This window comes from Myotis lucifugus, unplaced genomic scaffold (assembly GCF_000147115.1).
Source record: "Myotis lucifugus unplaced genomic scaffold, Myoluc2.0 scaffold_480, whole genome shotgun sequence".
In the NCBI taxonomy this organism is placed as follows: domain Eukaryota; kingdom Metazoa; phylum Chordata; class Mammalia; order Chiroptera; family Vespertilionidae; genus Myotis; species Myotis lucifugus.
The window spans coordinates 136892-150718 of record NW_005871528.1 but is presented as its reverse complement, the minus strand read 5'-3'; the positions used below and the strand labels follow the sequence as shown (position 1 = coordinate 150718).

Genomic DNA, 13827 nt, shown 5'->3' with positions numbered 1-13827 from the left:
GGAGAGCAGGACTTTCAAATGGTGAGTTACCCACAAAGGGGCTGGTCCCATGGCTGCCAACCTGAGCTTAACTCCCAGGGGGTGAGAGAGAAGGAGAAGACCCTCAGGAAGGTGTACCAATCTCATCTAGTAGCTGTAATCCCTCCCCATCATGCTCTGCCTGTGGTTCCTGAGCTGGGAAGAGAAACCCTAAATCCTCAGTCACTAAGTTGTGCCTCCAAATACTGGTCAGCTGAAACAGAACTGCAGCCATGAACCAGAATGTGCCTGGTCTTGTGGAGGAAAGTCCTGCTCCAGGACTGACCTATTAGCCATCTGTTCCCGAAGCAGGTGGTGACTGAGAAGTCGGTGCCTGCTTCCTGAGGACTGCTCCGCCATGCAGTGGCTGATGAAGCTCCGGGTTCTTTGGGGCACCCACAAGTCCTGCCACGCCTTCCACCTGGCCCCTCGGACCTTGCGCTTCCAGTCTGTATCAGCAACTGGCGCCCCGAGATGGAAAGACCATGATAGACCTGAGAAATTTAACTTTGCAAGTGATGTCCTGGACTACTGGACTCAAATGGAGAAGGTGAGGAGGCGCCTGTGATGGGGGGAGGATAGGTTGATCTCTCTGGCTTATCTTGCTCCTCAGAGTCTGAAGGGCACAGACCCGATGCAGCCGATACAGGCCGACCTAACCTTACCAGTGTCATGGGAAAAGCTTATGTTTTGGGGTTCAATTCTCAATTCTCACCCTGGCCACTTCCACACTTCTCTGAGCCTCAGTGGTTTTATCTGTGAAATGGGGACAATCTCACTTAAGAAACAAGCAGGTAAAAGTATCTGGTACACAGTCAGATAATTGTGACCAAATGCAAAGTTCTAACTACAAGGTCAGCAACTTGATGGTAATGTGAATTCTGGCCTTCCACTAATGGGACTGTGAGCCTAACTGGGATTCAGCTCATCAAACTGGGGCTCAACTTCAGGCTGCACTCAGAGGGAGGGGACAGGCCCCCTGCTGGTGCCCCTGCGCACCTGACACCTGGAGTTCAGTCAGCCGTCCCCCTGTGGGGAGAGGAAGGCCACTGCAGGCCTCGCCACCAGCGACTACTTGGGTGTGGCATTGGGGTCTGTCCAGAGAAACCATTCCCTGCAGCCTCTAGAGTTCACAGGTCTCTTCAGAAGAAACCAAGTGCTTGAAACCAAAAGGGGAGCCGTGATGTCTACCCCAGGGGTTGGCGTGGACAACGGGCGGTGTCCCAGCTACTAAGTCCCAGCTGATGATGATCACAGTATGAAGAGGTACCCAACATTATCTTTGTACAAAGAGAATTCACTTGCAATGCAGTCAGAGAGTTGATAGAATTTTTAAGTTTCCGGTGAATTTAACATATGCATTCACGTGTTAGTGTTCAAGGCTTATATGCCTTTCCTGGGGCTTCTTCTCCCTCTTTCTTTTTCCTTTCTCTGAGTTTCCATAAGAAATCCCAGGAAAATAGAGCCTTGGTTATGAAGAGCACTTTTATTATCCACACTAGAGGCTGGTGCATGAAAATTCACGCACTGGGGGTGGGGGGAGGGGTCCCTCAGCCCAGACTGCCCCCTCTCACAGTCCGGGAGCCCACAGGGGTGGGAAGCGACCCAGTGATCAGGGGAAGGCAACGCCCCATCACACCTCTGCTGCTGCCACTGCTGGCAGTGCAAGCCTCGGCCAGCCCTGGTTACCTGAGCCTAGGGCTGCCCTGGGCAGCTGGGCAGCTGCCATCCAAGGCTTGCCTGCACCTTGGGCCAACCCTAGGCAGCTGGGGGACTGAGGGGACTGGGCACCGCCATCTTGTGGCTGTGGGCACCTCCATCTTTGAGGGCATGGCAGTCAATTAGTATATTCCCTCCTTATTGGCTGTGGGTGCCTTCATCTTTGCGACAGCATGATGGTCAATGAGCATATTCCCTCTTTATTAGATAGGATTTCCCAGATGAGAAAACTGAGGATCCGGGTTTTACATTACCTACAGAAATTACATGCCTAAGTGGAGGAGCAGAATTTGGGTCCAGGTTGTCTAGTTCTAAAATACATTTTTTTAAATGTGGTCTCATGTTCTGATGACGCCTAATCTTTTCCTTCAGACTATGAATTTACTTCCATTACTGTCCAAACCAAAAATCTGATGAAAACCTTTTGGATCATGAGATGGGCGGGAGAGGGAGGAGGTAGAGAGAAGGAATTGAGCCTAGCACTTCATTTTCGCATTTATCTTCATAAAGTTCTTACTCATTAGTTCATGCATCCACCCATGGAGATAACCACCAAGTAAATAGGATTCCCCATGAAATACCTGTTCTTGTTGGGTTTTATATCATTGTTATCAGTCACTGTCAATTCCTCCGTATCTCCCACTGTCCCCCCCAGCACCCTCATTCCATTAATTTTCATTCTCACAACACTTCTGATCTGTTTCTACTTTTCAAATTGCCTTAACCATGATCAGTGTCTATCTAGCAATGTGTGGTGTCTGACACCTAGAAGTTTCTCAACAAACATTTGTGGAGTAAATTAATTTGAAACCTGCCTTACAATCTACAGATCTTGGTGCTGCTCCTATTAAAGACTCTGCAGAGGCCACGCCACTGGGGTCCACTCTGCTCCCTGAACCTCCCTTAAAACTTAACAGTCTTGAGTTAGAAATCCAACATTTTTATGTGGCCTCTCCTGACTGTGTGTGTGTGTGTGTGTGTGTGTGTGTGTGTGTGTGTGTTGGCAAAGAATTCATTATAAAACAAAAGAAAGTGCTTTGTCACTCTGGCTTGGTAGCTCACTTAGACCATCATCCCAACCCGCCAAGGTTGTGGGTTTGATTTCTGGTCAGGGCCCTCACAAGAATCAACCAATGAATGCATAAATAAATGGAACAACAAATGTTTCTCTCTCACTTCCTCTCTCTTTAAAATGAATCAATAAATAAAAATTTTAAAGAATCTGAGACACGCCGAAACCGGTTTGGCTCAGTGGATAGAGCGTCGGCCTGCGGACTGAAGGGTCCCAGGTTCGATTCCGGTCAATGGCATGTACCTTGGTTGCGGGCACATCCCCAGTGGAGGGCGTGCAGGAGGCAGCTGATCAATGTTTCTCTCTCATCGATGTTTCTAACTCTCTATCTCTCTCCCTTCCTCTCTGTAAAAAATCAATAAAATATAATAAAAAAAAGAATATGAGACAAACCTTTTCTACCTGCAATAAACTCACATGTGTGAAGGTTTTGTTTGTTTTATTGTGACTTGGATATCTTTATTTATCCTCACCCAAGGATATTTTTTCCCATTGATTTTTTAGAGAGAGGGGAAGGGAGTGAGAGGAAGAGGAGAGAGAGAGAAACATTGATGTGAGAGAGACACATCCATTGGTTGCCCTGACAGGGTCTGGGAATGAACCTACAGCTGAGGTACATGCCCTTTGCTGGAAATCTAACTCTAGACCCTTCAGCTCACAGGCTTACGTTCTAACAACTGAGCCAAACTTGTCAGGGCTTTATTTTTTTTTTTTATGATTAAAAATTGTTTTCAATTACAATTGACATAAAATGTTATATTCATAAGTTATATAAATGTCTAATCATTAGGTTGTACACCTGAAACTGAGTTCTAGACTATTCCTATTACCCCAAAAGCTTTCTTTTGACCTTCCTCAGCCAATCCCCTCCCACCCCCACCCTGAGCCCCAGGCAACCACTGACCTGCTCTTGCACCCTTTTGTGTCTGGTTTCTTTTACTCAGCATGTTTTTGTGGATTAGTTGTTTGTGTCTTTTTTTCTTTTTCTTTTTTTTTTTTTTTTTTTGGTAATTCTCACCAGGGGATATTTTTTCCATTAATTTTTTTTTTTTTTAGAGAGAGTGAGAGGGGGAGGGAGAAAGGAGAGGGAGAAAGTGAGACAAACATAAACATGTGAGAGACACATCCATTAGTTGGTATCCGGCTGGGATGGAACCTGCAACCCTGGTACGTGCCCTTAACCAGGAATCGAACACGAAACCCTTCGGAGCAAGGGCAGACACTGTAACCGCACTTGTCAGGGCTGTTCATTTCTTTCTATTGCTCAGTTACTTACTCGGTGTTTTATCTTTTTAAACTATTTCTCAATATCCCTTGGTTTCAAATCTCACCCCTTAAAACTTTAAGTTTCAAATCCAGTTTAAGGGTTGTATTTTATGTTCTTGAAAACAGCTTCATGTCAACATCACATTATCAAATTAATCCTTAGCACAGAAATAAGTAACTTCAAGGTGCCGGAGTTAGGATCTAACACAGACTGAATTCTGAGCAACAATTGTTTTCTACTTGATATACCAGCTTTTCCATCATTTTTAAAATCCTGCAGAAATCTTGTGTACTATACTAGGCTCCCTGTATGTAAGCAGTGCACAACTTGTCATCAATACTTGTTAATATTCTTTAACCTGTTGGGCAAGAATTTTTTTCACAGCACTGATTTTTTTAAAGCTGTAAAGACACACATGTATACGTGTAGGGAGCGGCTCTAGGGTCAAGCTTCAGGCTGACCTGTGGCGGGGCCACAAACAAGTCCCAGCCTAAGGGGCAGAGCTCTCCTAGCATAATTAAGCCTGACCTTGTAGCCCTCCCTAATTCCTTCCTAAGTAGCTAATGGGCTGTGGGAGTTGCAGCAAGTGTTGCCAAAACAAGAACATTTGTATACATGTTAATCTACCCTTGTTTTAATCGGACTATAAAAAAAAGCATTGGCTTGCAGGCTGGGTCTTTTGTGTCCTCATCCAGGCACCGGAGATCCACCAAGCCCCAGCTGTATTCTCTTGTCTGTCTTTTCTTCAATCCTTCACTGCCCCTCCTCAGGTTCACCATTGGCCTTGCTGGAGCAGCACATATATGCACATATATTAATCTTATCTCAGATGAGATACATTCTTTGATTCCAATCATCTGAGTCAAAGGATCATGTTTGTGCATAGGTGGGGGGCGGTGGGGAGATTGCTGGAAAAATATACACTAAACAATTTTCAGTGCTAACATTCAGGGAGTAAAAATGTGATGAGAAATTTGAAGAAATCCTTTTGTTTAGAAGAACCTTTTCTGCTCATAAGTGTCTGAATTGCCTGAATCCTTGTGGTCTAAGAACAGTGCCTAAGAAATAATAAGATCTAACTAATATTGCATAAGTGAATAATTATTTTTAAATTTGAATTATAATGTAAATATGGTTTTGCTTATATAAATTGATGTATTGTTAGCATTTGATTGCAAAAAAATGGTTTTATTAATTCTATAATTTTGTAGACAGCATATAGTTAGATCCTGCCAATCTTTGTCTTTGATTGGGAAATTTAGTTCTCTTACATTTAAAGTAATTACTGATATGGAAGGAATTAGTACTGCCATTTTGTTAATTGTTTTCTTGATATCATAGCTTTTATTTTTGTTCCTCATTTCCTCTTTTACAACTTTCTTTTGTGTTTTGTAGATTTTTTTTTGTAGTGATATGTTTTGATTCTCTTCTCATTTTCTTCTATGTATATTCTGTGAATTGTGTATATTACATATAATGTCTTAAAGTTATAGAAATCTATTTTAATCTAATAAAAACTTACCTTCAATTGCTTATAAAAACCATATTCGTAGATAAATTTGAATAATCCTATCTAATAAAGAGGGAATATACTAATTGACCCTCATGCAGTCACAAAGATGGTAGCGCCCACAGACAATAAGGAGGGAATATGCTAATTGACTGCCACACCTTCAAAGATGGCGACTCCCACAGCCACAAGATGGTGGCACCCAGTCCCCTCAGGCCCGCCGGGGCGGCAGGATTGTGGCAAGGCCAGGCCTGCCTCTGGAGTCCCCCAGTCCCCTCAGCCCCCCAGCCACCCAGGGCCAGCTCGAGGCACAGGCAAGCCTTGGATGGTGGCTGCCCAGCCACTCAGGGCCGCCCGAGGCTCAGGTAACCAGGGCCAGCCTAGGCTTGTGCTGCCAGCAGTGGCAGCAGCAGAGGTTTGATAAGGTGTTGCCTTCCCCTGATCGCCGGGTCTCCTCCTGCTCCTGAGGGCTCCCAGACTGTGAGAGGGGGAAGGAAGGGCTGAGGGACTCCCCGCCAGTGAATGAATTTTCATGCACCGGGCCTCTAGTAATAATAATAATTATAAAGATATATAAAGAAAAGAAAAAAAGACTTATCTCTAAAATATACAAAGGACTCAAACTCAACAATAAAAAAAAAACAACCCACTTAGAAAATTGGCAAGAGATTCTGAACAGACATCTCACTTTAGAGTCACACAGACAGCAAACAAGCATACAAAAAGATACTCAACATTACTTTTTATTAGGGAATTTATAAGTAAATGAATAAATAAATAAGTAAATTCCTTTCCAGCTACATCTCACTCCCCACTGAATATTGCAAACAAGTTTCACTCTTTTCCTTCTGTCCCAAAAAGGGGCTGGGAACCTGGCAACACCTCCTCCCAACCCTGGGGCACCACATCAGAGAAGGGAGTGCAAAAGTGAGCACATCCCCAGTGGGGGGCGTGCAGGAGGCAGCTGATGGATGTTTCTCTCTCATCGATGTTCCTAACTCTCTATCCCTCTCCCTTCCTCTCCGTAAAAAATCAATAAAATATATTTTTTTTAAAAAAGTGAGCACAAACGTCACATGCCCTACCGTTCTGAGTGTGGCTTTAGCTGTTTGGGCATTTGTTGGTTGCTGCAGATCCTTGACTGTTTTAAGAGCCCCAACAAAGCCATTTTAGTCTGTTTACTTGATGTTTCTCTAAAGAAATAGGGGCCTGGACCTTCCCAGTCTGCTTCTTATGAATTTCACCTTTAGATGTCACTTAATTTTAAAAAGTAATTCCACAAAATATTCACAGCCTAAATAAGCCTCTTCTATTGTGTAGCAATTATAATAATAGTCATATTTATTGAGCACCTACTGTTATGTATACTTTGCTCATTAAATAACTCATTTAGATTTTACAACCTTCTAGGTAATATTGCCCCCACTTCCTAGATGAGAATGCTGGGGCACAGAGAGGAACGCACTGTCTACATGGAACTAAGACACGTGGGGATGGAGCTTTATGTCTTCAGTTGGAGACATGAAGCTATTCATGGTTTCATATGACTTGGGAGGAGGTGGCTACAGTAGACTGGAAGAAGGTGGCTGGATCACACCCTAACTTTTCTTGGCTCTTTAAATGATTTAAAATGAGGTCTCAGGCCCTAGCTGGTTTGGCTCAGTGCATAGAGTGTCTGCCTATGGACCAAAGGGTCCCAGGTTCGAGTCGGGTCAAAGACACATGCCTCGATTGCAGGCTCTTCCCCGGCCTGGGCACTGCCCAGGGCCCATACAGGAGGCAACCAATCAATGTGTTTCTCTCACATCAATATTTTTCTCTGTCTTTCCTCCCTATTCCACTCTCTCTAAAAGTCAATGGGTCTTTCCCTCCCTCTTCCACTCTCTCTAAAAATCAATGGAAAAATATCCTCTAGTGAGGATTAAAAAATAATAATAATAATAAATAATATAAAATGGGGTCTCGGTTCCTGAACTATGCTCACACTGGAATGTGACTGTGACAGTGGATTGGGAAAATAAGAGCCGTTTTCCTGTGAAGCAGGAAGTAACACATGGTGTGTGATCTTGACCAGGAAGGCAAGAGAGGCCCCAACCCAGCCCTGTGGTGGGTGAACAGCCAAGGAGATGAAGTGAAGTGGAGTTTCAGAGAGCTGACAGACTTCACCTGCCGTGCAGCCAACGTCTTCACGCAGACCTGTGGCCTGCAGCAGGGAGACCGTCTCGCCTTGATTCTGCCTCGAGTGCCTGAGTGGTGGCTGGTGGCCATGGGCTGCATCCGAACAGGTCAGTGACTCAGAGAGACCCATAGAGATCTTAGGGATGTCCTGGAGCCAACTGGTCCAGGAACACTAGGTGCTTCCTCTTCCCTATATTCTTTCTTCTTCACAGTCGTATTCTTTCTCAGACTCCCTCACATATTATACCTTTTATCCCTCACTCTCTCCCTCACCCTCACATACGCTCAAACGCAATGTCACACACACACACACACACACACACACACACACACACTCACTTTCTCTTGCACAGCCTCAGACATTATTACTTTTTTGAAATTCATCAACTGTGAACCTTTTTCCATATTGGAGCCCCCCACTGAGTTAGTAAAGAGTCAGTTGCAGACATTGTGACACCCATAAATACCATGTAAATACCCATAAACCCTGGATCCCAGACATTTCCTTCACCATCACCAGAGCAGGCTTATCAAACAAGAAGGCTGACATTGGTACAATATGTGTTACCTGATAGCTACCCATAGCCAACAGTCCCCAATTGCCTTCATCATGTCCCTGACAGCCATTTCTTTCTTTAAGGCCAAAATCCAATTGAGGATCATGCATTGCATTTAGGTGTCATGTCTTCTCAGTCTCCTTTAATCTGAAGGGCTCTCTAGCCTTTTCTGCATGGCAATGACATTTTGAAGTGTCTAAACCGGTTGCTTTGCAGGAGGTGCACACAAATTGGTATTTCTGACTCTTGCTTCATGATTATATTCATCTTAAAACATCTTAGCAGGAGTGCTGGGGGGACAGTGTTGTGTCTTTGTCGGTGCATCACATGAGGGGTCTCTGCAGTTGTTTTGTCTTCCATCAGTGATACTGTTAATCTCAATAGAAGGGTGGTATTCGACTTTGTCAGGGCACCTTTTCTCTTCCTGACTAGTAAGAAGTCTGTGGTGTAACACGTATGAGACTAGTGACTATCCTGCTCCCCCACTGTCTTTCACCCCATGGTTTGAGTATCCCCTGATGATTCTTCACTGAGTTGAATATTATTATGGTGGTCTTATATGAGGATTTTCTGTTTATATCACCCCCTCTACATTTATTAGTTAACATTCTTCTGTAGAAATTTCCCTTTCCCTTTTAATTGCTTATCTATCTATCTATCTATCTATCTATCTATCTATCTATCTAATTTAGAATCAGAATGGGACTCATGGGTTTTTTTTTAATCACTGCAGTTAAATCACATGTTTACACAACAGTCTGTTCTTGCTCTTGCTTATATATTCCCTCTCTTTTTTCCTCATAAAATAGTGGATTAATCCATCTAGTTCCTGTGGAATCAAATGTTAATAGCAACAATAGAGGGAGCATAAAAAAGCCTGTGTCACCTGTAGAGCTAAGAGATGGCCCATGACCTCTGGGAAAAGCATAACTAAGCCCTCTGGGAAAAGCATAACTAGAATTCCAAGAATGGGCTTAGCACATGCAAAGGCTTAGAGTTAGGAGTTGCCTATGTGAACGGCCATTTTGAAATAGAGAATAGAGGTGTGGAGAGAAAGGTGGAGCGTGGGCAGCGTCTTCAGTGCCACAATGGGGAGCGAGCTGTTTTCCTGGAGAGAGGACACAGGTGTTAGTGAAGAGACGTGAAGGTGAACGTGGTGGCCAGGCAGGCTAAACGGCCATCTCAGAAGTGATTAAAGAAAACAGTTTCTTTAAGGAAAAGGGGGTGGGAGTGGGATATCCAAAGGGAAGAGCTGCACAGCACGGAGCCAAGGGGCTGATGGTGCACCCAGGAGCTGCAGTTTCATCCCAATGTGTAGTCACGGGTGGGAATCTCTTGTTGTCAGTGGGTTTGGGGCTGAGCCGTGGGCTTGGAATGGGGATGGAGTGCAGGTGTGCGATCAGGCGTCTTCAGGACAGTTCCAGTTCCTTACATGGTCTGATTCCTGGTGTCCAGCAAGCATTTCCTGGTCTTGGTTCTCCTGTGGCCAGAAGCTTACAAATGACTGTCAATGGTTGTATTGCCTTCTAGTCCTAACAACAGGAAATGTGGGGGGAACGTCGATGCTCTGGGGAACTTACCCAGGTAATAACACAGAAGTTCCAGGGCAAGGCATCGGGTGGTGAGGTTAGAATCCAGTGGGTGCACACAGATACTGGAACTAATTGTTGGCGAGAGAAGATGGGAGGGAGGGTAGGAAAGTTCAAGGGACAATGTGGTTAATTTGGATGTGAGGGATGAAGGAAAGCAGGGATTCCCAATGACACAGGGATGAGAGAAGGGGGTGGGAGGAGAAAAGCCGGGGCTGGGATGCAGCTCTTCCTGATGTCAGAGACTCTGTCCTCCTTGCATCTGTGCTCCCAGGTCCCATGTAAACTCTTGCAAAGTAGGACCCACCTGTCCACTGGCTGCACCCATCTAGAGTAGACAGGTTAGGGCAAGCGTTTCAAGTTTTAATGTGCGTGGGAATCACTTGGAGGTCCTGTTAAAATGCAGTTTCTGGCCCTGCCCCCTTGGCTCAGTGTTTGCCCATTGACCTATGAACCAGGAGGTCACGGTTCAATTCCCAGTTGGGGCACCTGCCCGGGTTGCAGACTCGATCCCTAGTGTGGGGGTGTGCAGGAGGCAGCCGATCAATGATTCTCTCTCATCACTGATGTTTCTATCTCTCTCCCTCTCCCTTCCTCTCTGAAATCAATAAAAATGTATTTTAAATAAAAATTTTTAAAAATGCAGGTTCTGATTCAGTAGGTTTGGGGTGTGGCACGGTGGTGGTGATACTGCGGGTCTTTTTTAAAAATATATTTTATTGATTTTTTACAGAGAGGAAGGGAGGCGGGTAGAGAGTTAGAAACATCGATCAGCTGCCTCCTGCACACCCCCTAGTGGGGATGTGCCTGAAACTAAGGTACATGCCTTTGACCAGAATCGAACCTGGAACCCTTCAGTCCACAGGCCGACGCTCTCTACACTGAGCCAAACCAGTCAGGGCGATACTGTGGGTCTTTGCATACCAAGAGGTTAGGGGATTTCTATGCTGATAAGCCAGGACTGAAGCCCATGGTTGTGAAAGAGGAAATGAAACAGATAATTTCTTTCTCATCCCCAGGGATTATCTTCATACCAGGGACAACCCAGCTGAAGGCCAAGGACATTCTCTACCGACTAAAGCAGTCTAATGCCCAGAGCATCGTGACCACTGATGCCCTTGCCCCGGAGGTGGACTCTGTGGCTTCTGAGTGTCCCGCTCTGAAAACCAAGCTCCTGGTGTCTGACCACAGCCGTGAGGGGTGGCTAGACTTCCGATCTCTGATTCAGTGAGTTTCGGGTCTGATGGAGGTGCTCTCTGAGGAACGGTGGGAGAAGGCCCTCCGCACCCAAGCGCTGTAGACAGACAGCTGGTGGTAGGAAGCTCACCAGGCCTGGCTCCAGAAACCTCTTCCCAGCTGTGTCCCTGACCTGCTGTGTGACCCTGGGCTACTTCCTGCCCCTCTCTTAGCCAAGGTTGCTTCATCTGTGACATCAGGACATTGTACTTCTATGCTTCTCTCCCTAAAGTTTGATCACCCCTGGGATGTTAAAGGAGGTGTAACATCTGAGGGTTATTGTTTCAAGCTTCTTGTAGGAGGGAATCTAAAAGATTATTCACATATAAATATGAATACATATATATGAACTAGAGTTCCGATCACGCAATTCGTACAAGAGTAGGCCTTTCTTCCCCGGCTGCTGGCACTGGCTTCCCTCTGGCACCCCGGACCCGGCTTCCTTCACAGTCCCAGCTTCATTTGCAAGGTCATCTGGAAAGACGTTCAGTCTAATTAGCATATTATGCTTTTATTATTATAGAGAAGTTGAATGAGATGTTAAAATGGATCTTTGAGGTGAAAGTTGAGTCTGCAAGAAAAAAATGAGGCTGTGACTGGCAGAGGGTTTTGGGGGCAAACATCTCCCAGGTGCTGGGTGCCCTTAGAAAGTTAGGGAAATGCCAGGAGGTCAGAAAGACCCTCCACCTCCAATCCTTTAATTCTGTGAGCCTTCAGGCGTTTTTTACAATGTCGACCTGAGAAACTTCCGGACCTGTAGAAAATTTTACTTGAGCCAAACTAACAACATATTAGTATCCTGGGGAGAAAGACCTCAAATGCTCCGGAGAAAAACAGTTTGGTAGCTTCTTTCATGCATTTGAAATTCAGGAGGGGACGCAAAAAAGATTACAGGAAGGTGGGAGAAACCAGGTGGGGATGGGATTACAGGATAGTTAAGATTATGTGCTCTCTTGAGGGGTAACACCCCAGGCTTGCTTAAGGCAAAGATAAACCTTTCACCAGAGAAGTTATGTGTCAGTGACATGACTCCGCGCCATGCCCTGCCCAGTCAGGAATTTATGATCAGATCACCTGTGAGGTTAGTTCCACTGAGCATCCTTTTCCACCCGCCACTCAAACCTTGCTGGGTTTCTTTCCTTTGTCTCTTTTATTTTTCTGAGGTAACATTGGTTTATAACATACTAAAGGCCTGGTGCACGGAAGAGGAGGTGGTCCCCTCAGTCCAGCCTGCATCCTCTTAAATCTGGGACCCCTCAGGGGAATGTCCGACTGCCGGTTTAGGCATCACGGTTTAGGCCTGATGCCTAAACCGGCAGTCGGACATCCCTCATAATCCGGGACCGCTGGCTCCTAACTGCTCACCTGCCTGCCTCCCTGATTGCCCCTAATTGCCCCCTCTGCCAGCCTGATCAGCCCTAACCACCTCTGCCTGCCAGCCTGATCACCCCCAACTCCCGCGGCCTGGTCGCCCCTAACTGCCCCTCCTGATGGCCTGGTCACCCCCAACTGACCACCCTGCCAGCCTGGTTGCCCTTAACTCCTCCCCCCCACCAGTCTGGTTGCCCCTAACTGCCCCCTCCCGCCGACCTGGTCACCCCTTACTGCCCCCCATGCTGGCCTGGTCACCCCAAATGCCCCTCTCTGCTGGCCTGCTCACCCCCAACTGCCCCTCTCTGCCAGCCTGGTTGCCCCTAACTGACCCCATCCCCTTTGGCCTGGTCATTCCCAACTGCCTCCCCCTGCCGGCCTGGTTGCCCTTCACTGCCTCCTCTGGAAGCCTGGTCCCCCCAAATACCCCGCTGCCAACATGGTCGTCCCACATAGCCTGCTGTTCAGTCATTTGGTCATCCCTCACTAAACCCCTTGCCAGGCTGATCGCCCCACGCAGCCTGCTGTTCAGTTGTTTGGTTGTCCCTCACTAACCACACTGCTGGCCTTGTCGCCCCATGCAGCCTGCTGTTTGGTTGTTACTGTTAAAGTGATGGCATCCTGGACAATTTGCATATTCCTCTATTATTAGTATAGATAAGTTGCACTGGGTTTGTTTTCTTGAAGTAACCCTTCTGTTTTTAAAGTAAAATGTTATTCAACCCCAAAAGGCAAACACAGTGAAGTCACACCTTCTGGTGGACTCTAAGCTCCAGAGTTGGGCTCTCCCTCCAGTGAGCACGCCCTCGCCTTCCCCTGGCGCTACCTTGGCCTTTCTCTCTCCTCAACTCCAAGGGCCTTTCTTCTGCCCGGAACTTGTTTCCCGAGCCAATGCAGCCCAGCTGGCTCACTTCTACTACCTCTGTGGCTTTCTAGATAAACTTTCTTTTATAATTTGAATAAACAAATAAAGTCAGAGAGTTCAAAAAACAAACTTAAATAAATAATACTGTTGCCCGGCCCACATGGCTCAGTGGCTGAGTGTTGACCTATAAACCAGGAGGTCGAGGTTCCATTCCTAGTCAGGCCACATGCCCAGGTTGCAGGCTCCAACCAAGGTGGTGGGGGGGTGGGGTGGGGGGAAGGGAGGCTGCCAATCAATGATTCTCTCTCATCATTGATGTTTCTACCTCTCTCTGCCTCTTCCTTCCTCTCAGAAATCAATAAAACGTATTTTAAAAAATAATACTGTTGGAAAATCCCTTAAATTGCCCAGAGTCAGGATGGTACCATTTCTCAGCAAGAGCAGT

General features: G+C 46.1%; 1 protein-coding gene across 1 annotated transcript in view; it reads left to right on the top strand.

Moving 5' to 3' along the window:
• Nucleotides 1–376: 376 nt before the first annotated feature.
• LOC102433316 (acyl-coenzyme A synthetase ACSM1, mitochondrial-like) overlaps nucleotides 377–13827 on the top strand; it is a 42161-nt gene continuing 28710 nt past the window's right edge. Inside the window, exons 1-3 of the mRNA XM_023744648.1 lie at nucleotides 377–568; nucleotides 7661–7871; nucleotides 10930–11137. Of these exons, the coding sequence (XP_023600416.1) occupies nucleotides 377–568; nucleotides 7661–7871; nucleotides 10930–11137 (611 nt within the window). The remainder of the gene's footprint in view (nucleotides 569–7660; nucleotides 7872–10929; nucleotides 11138–13827) is intronic.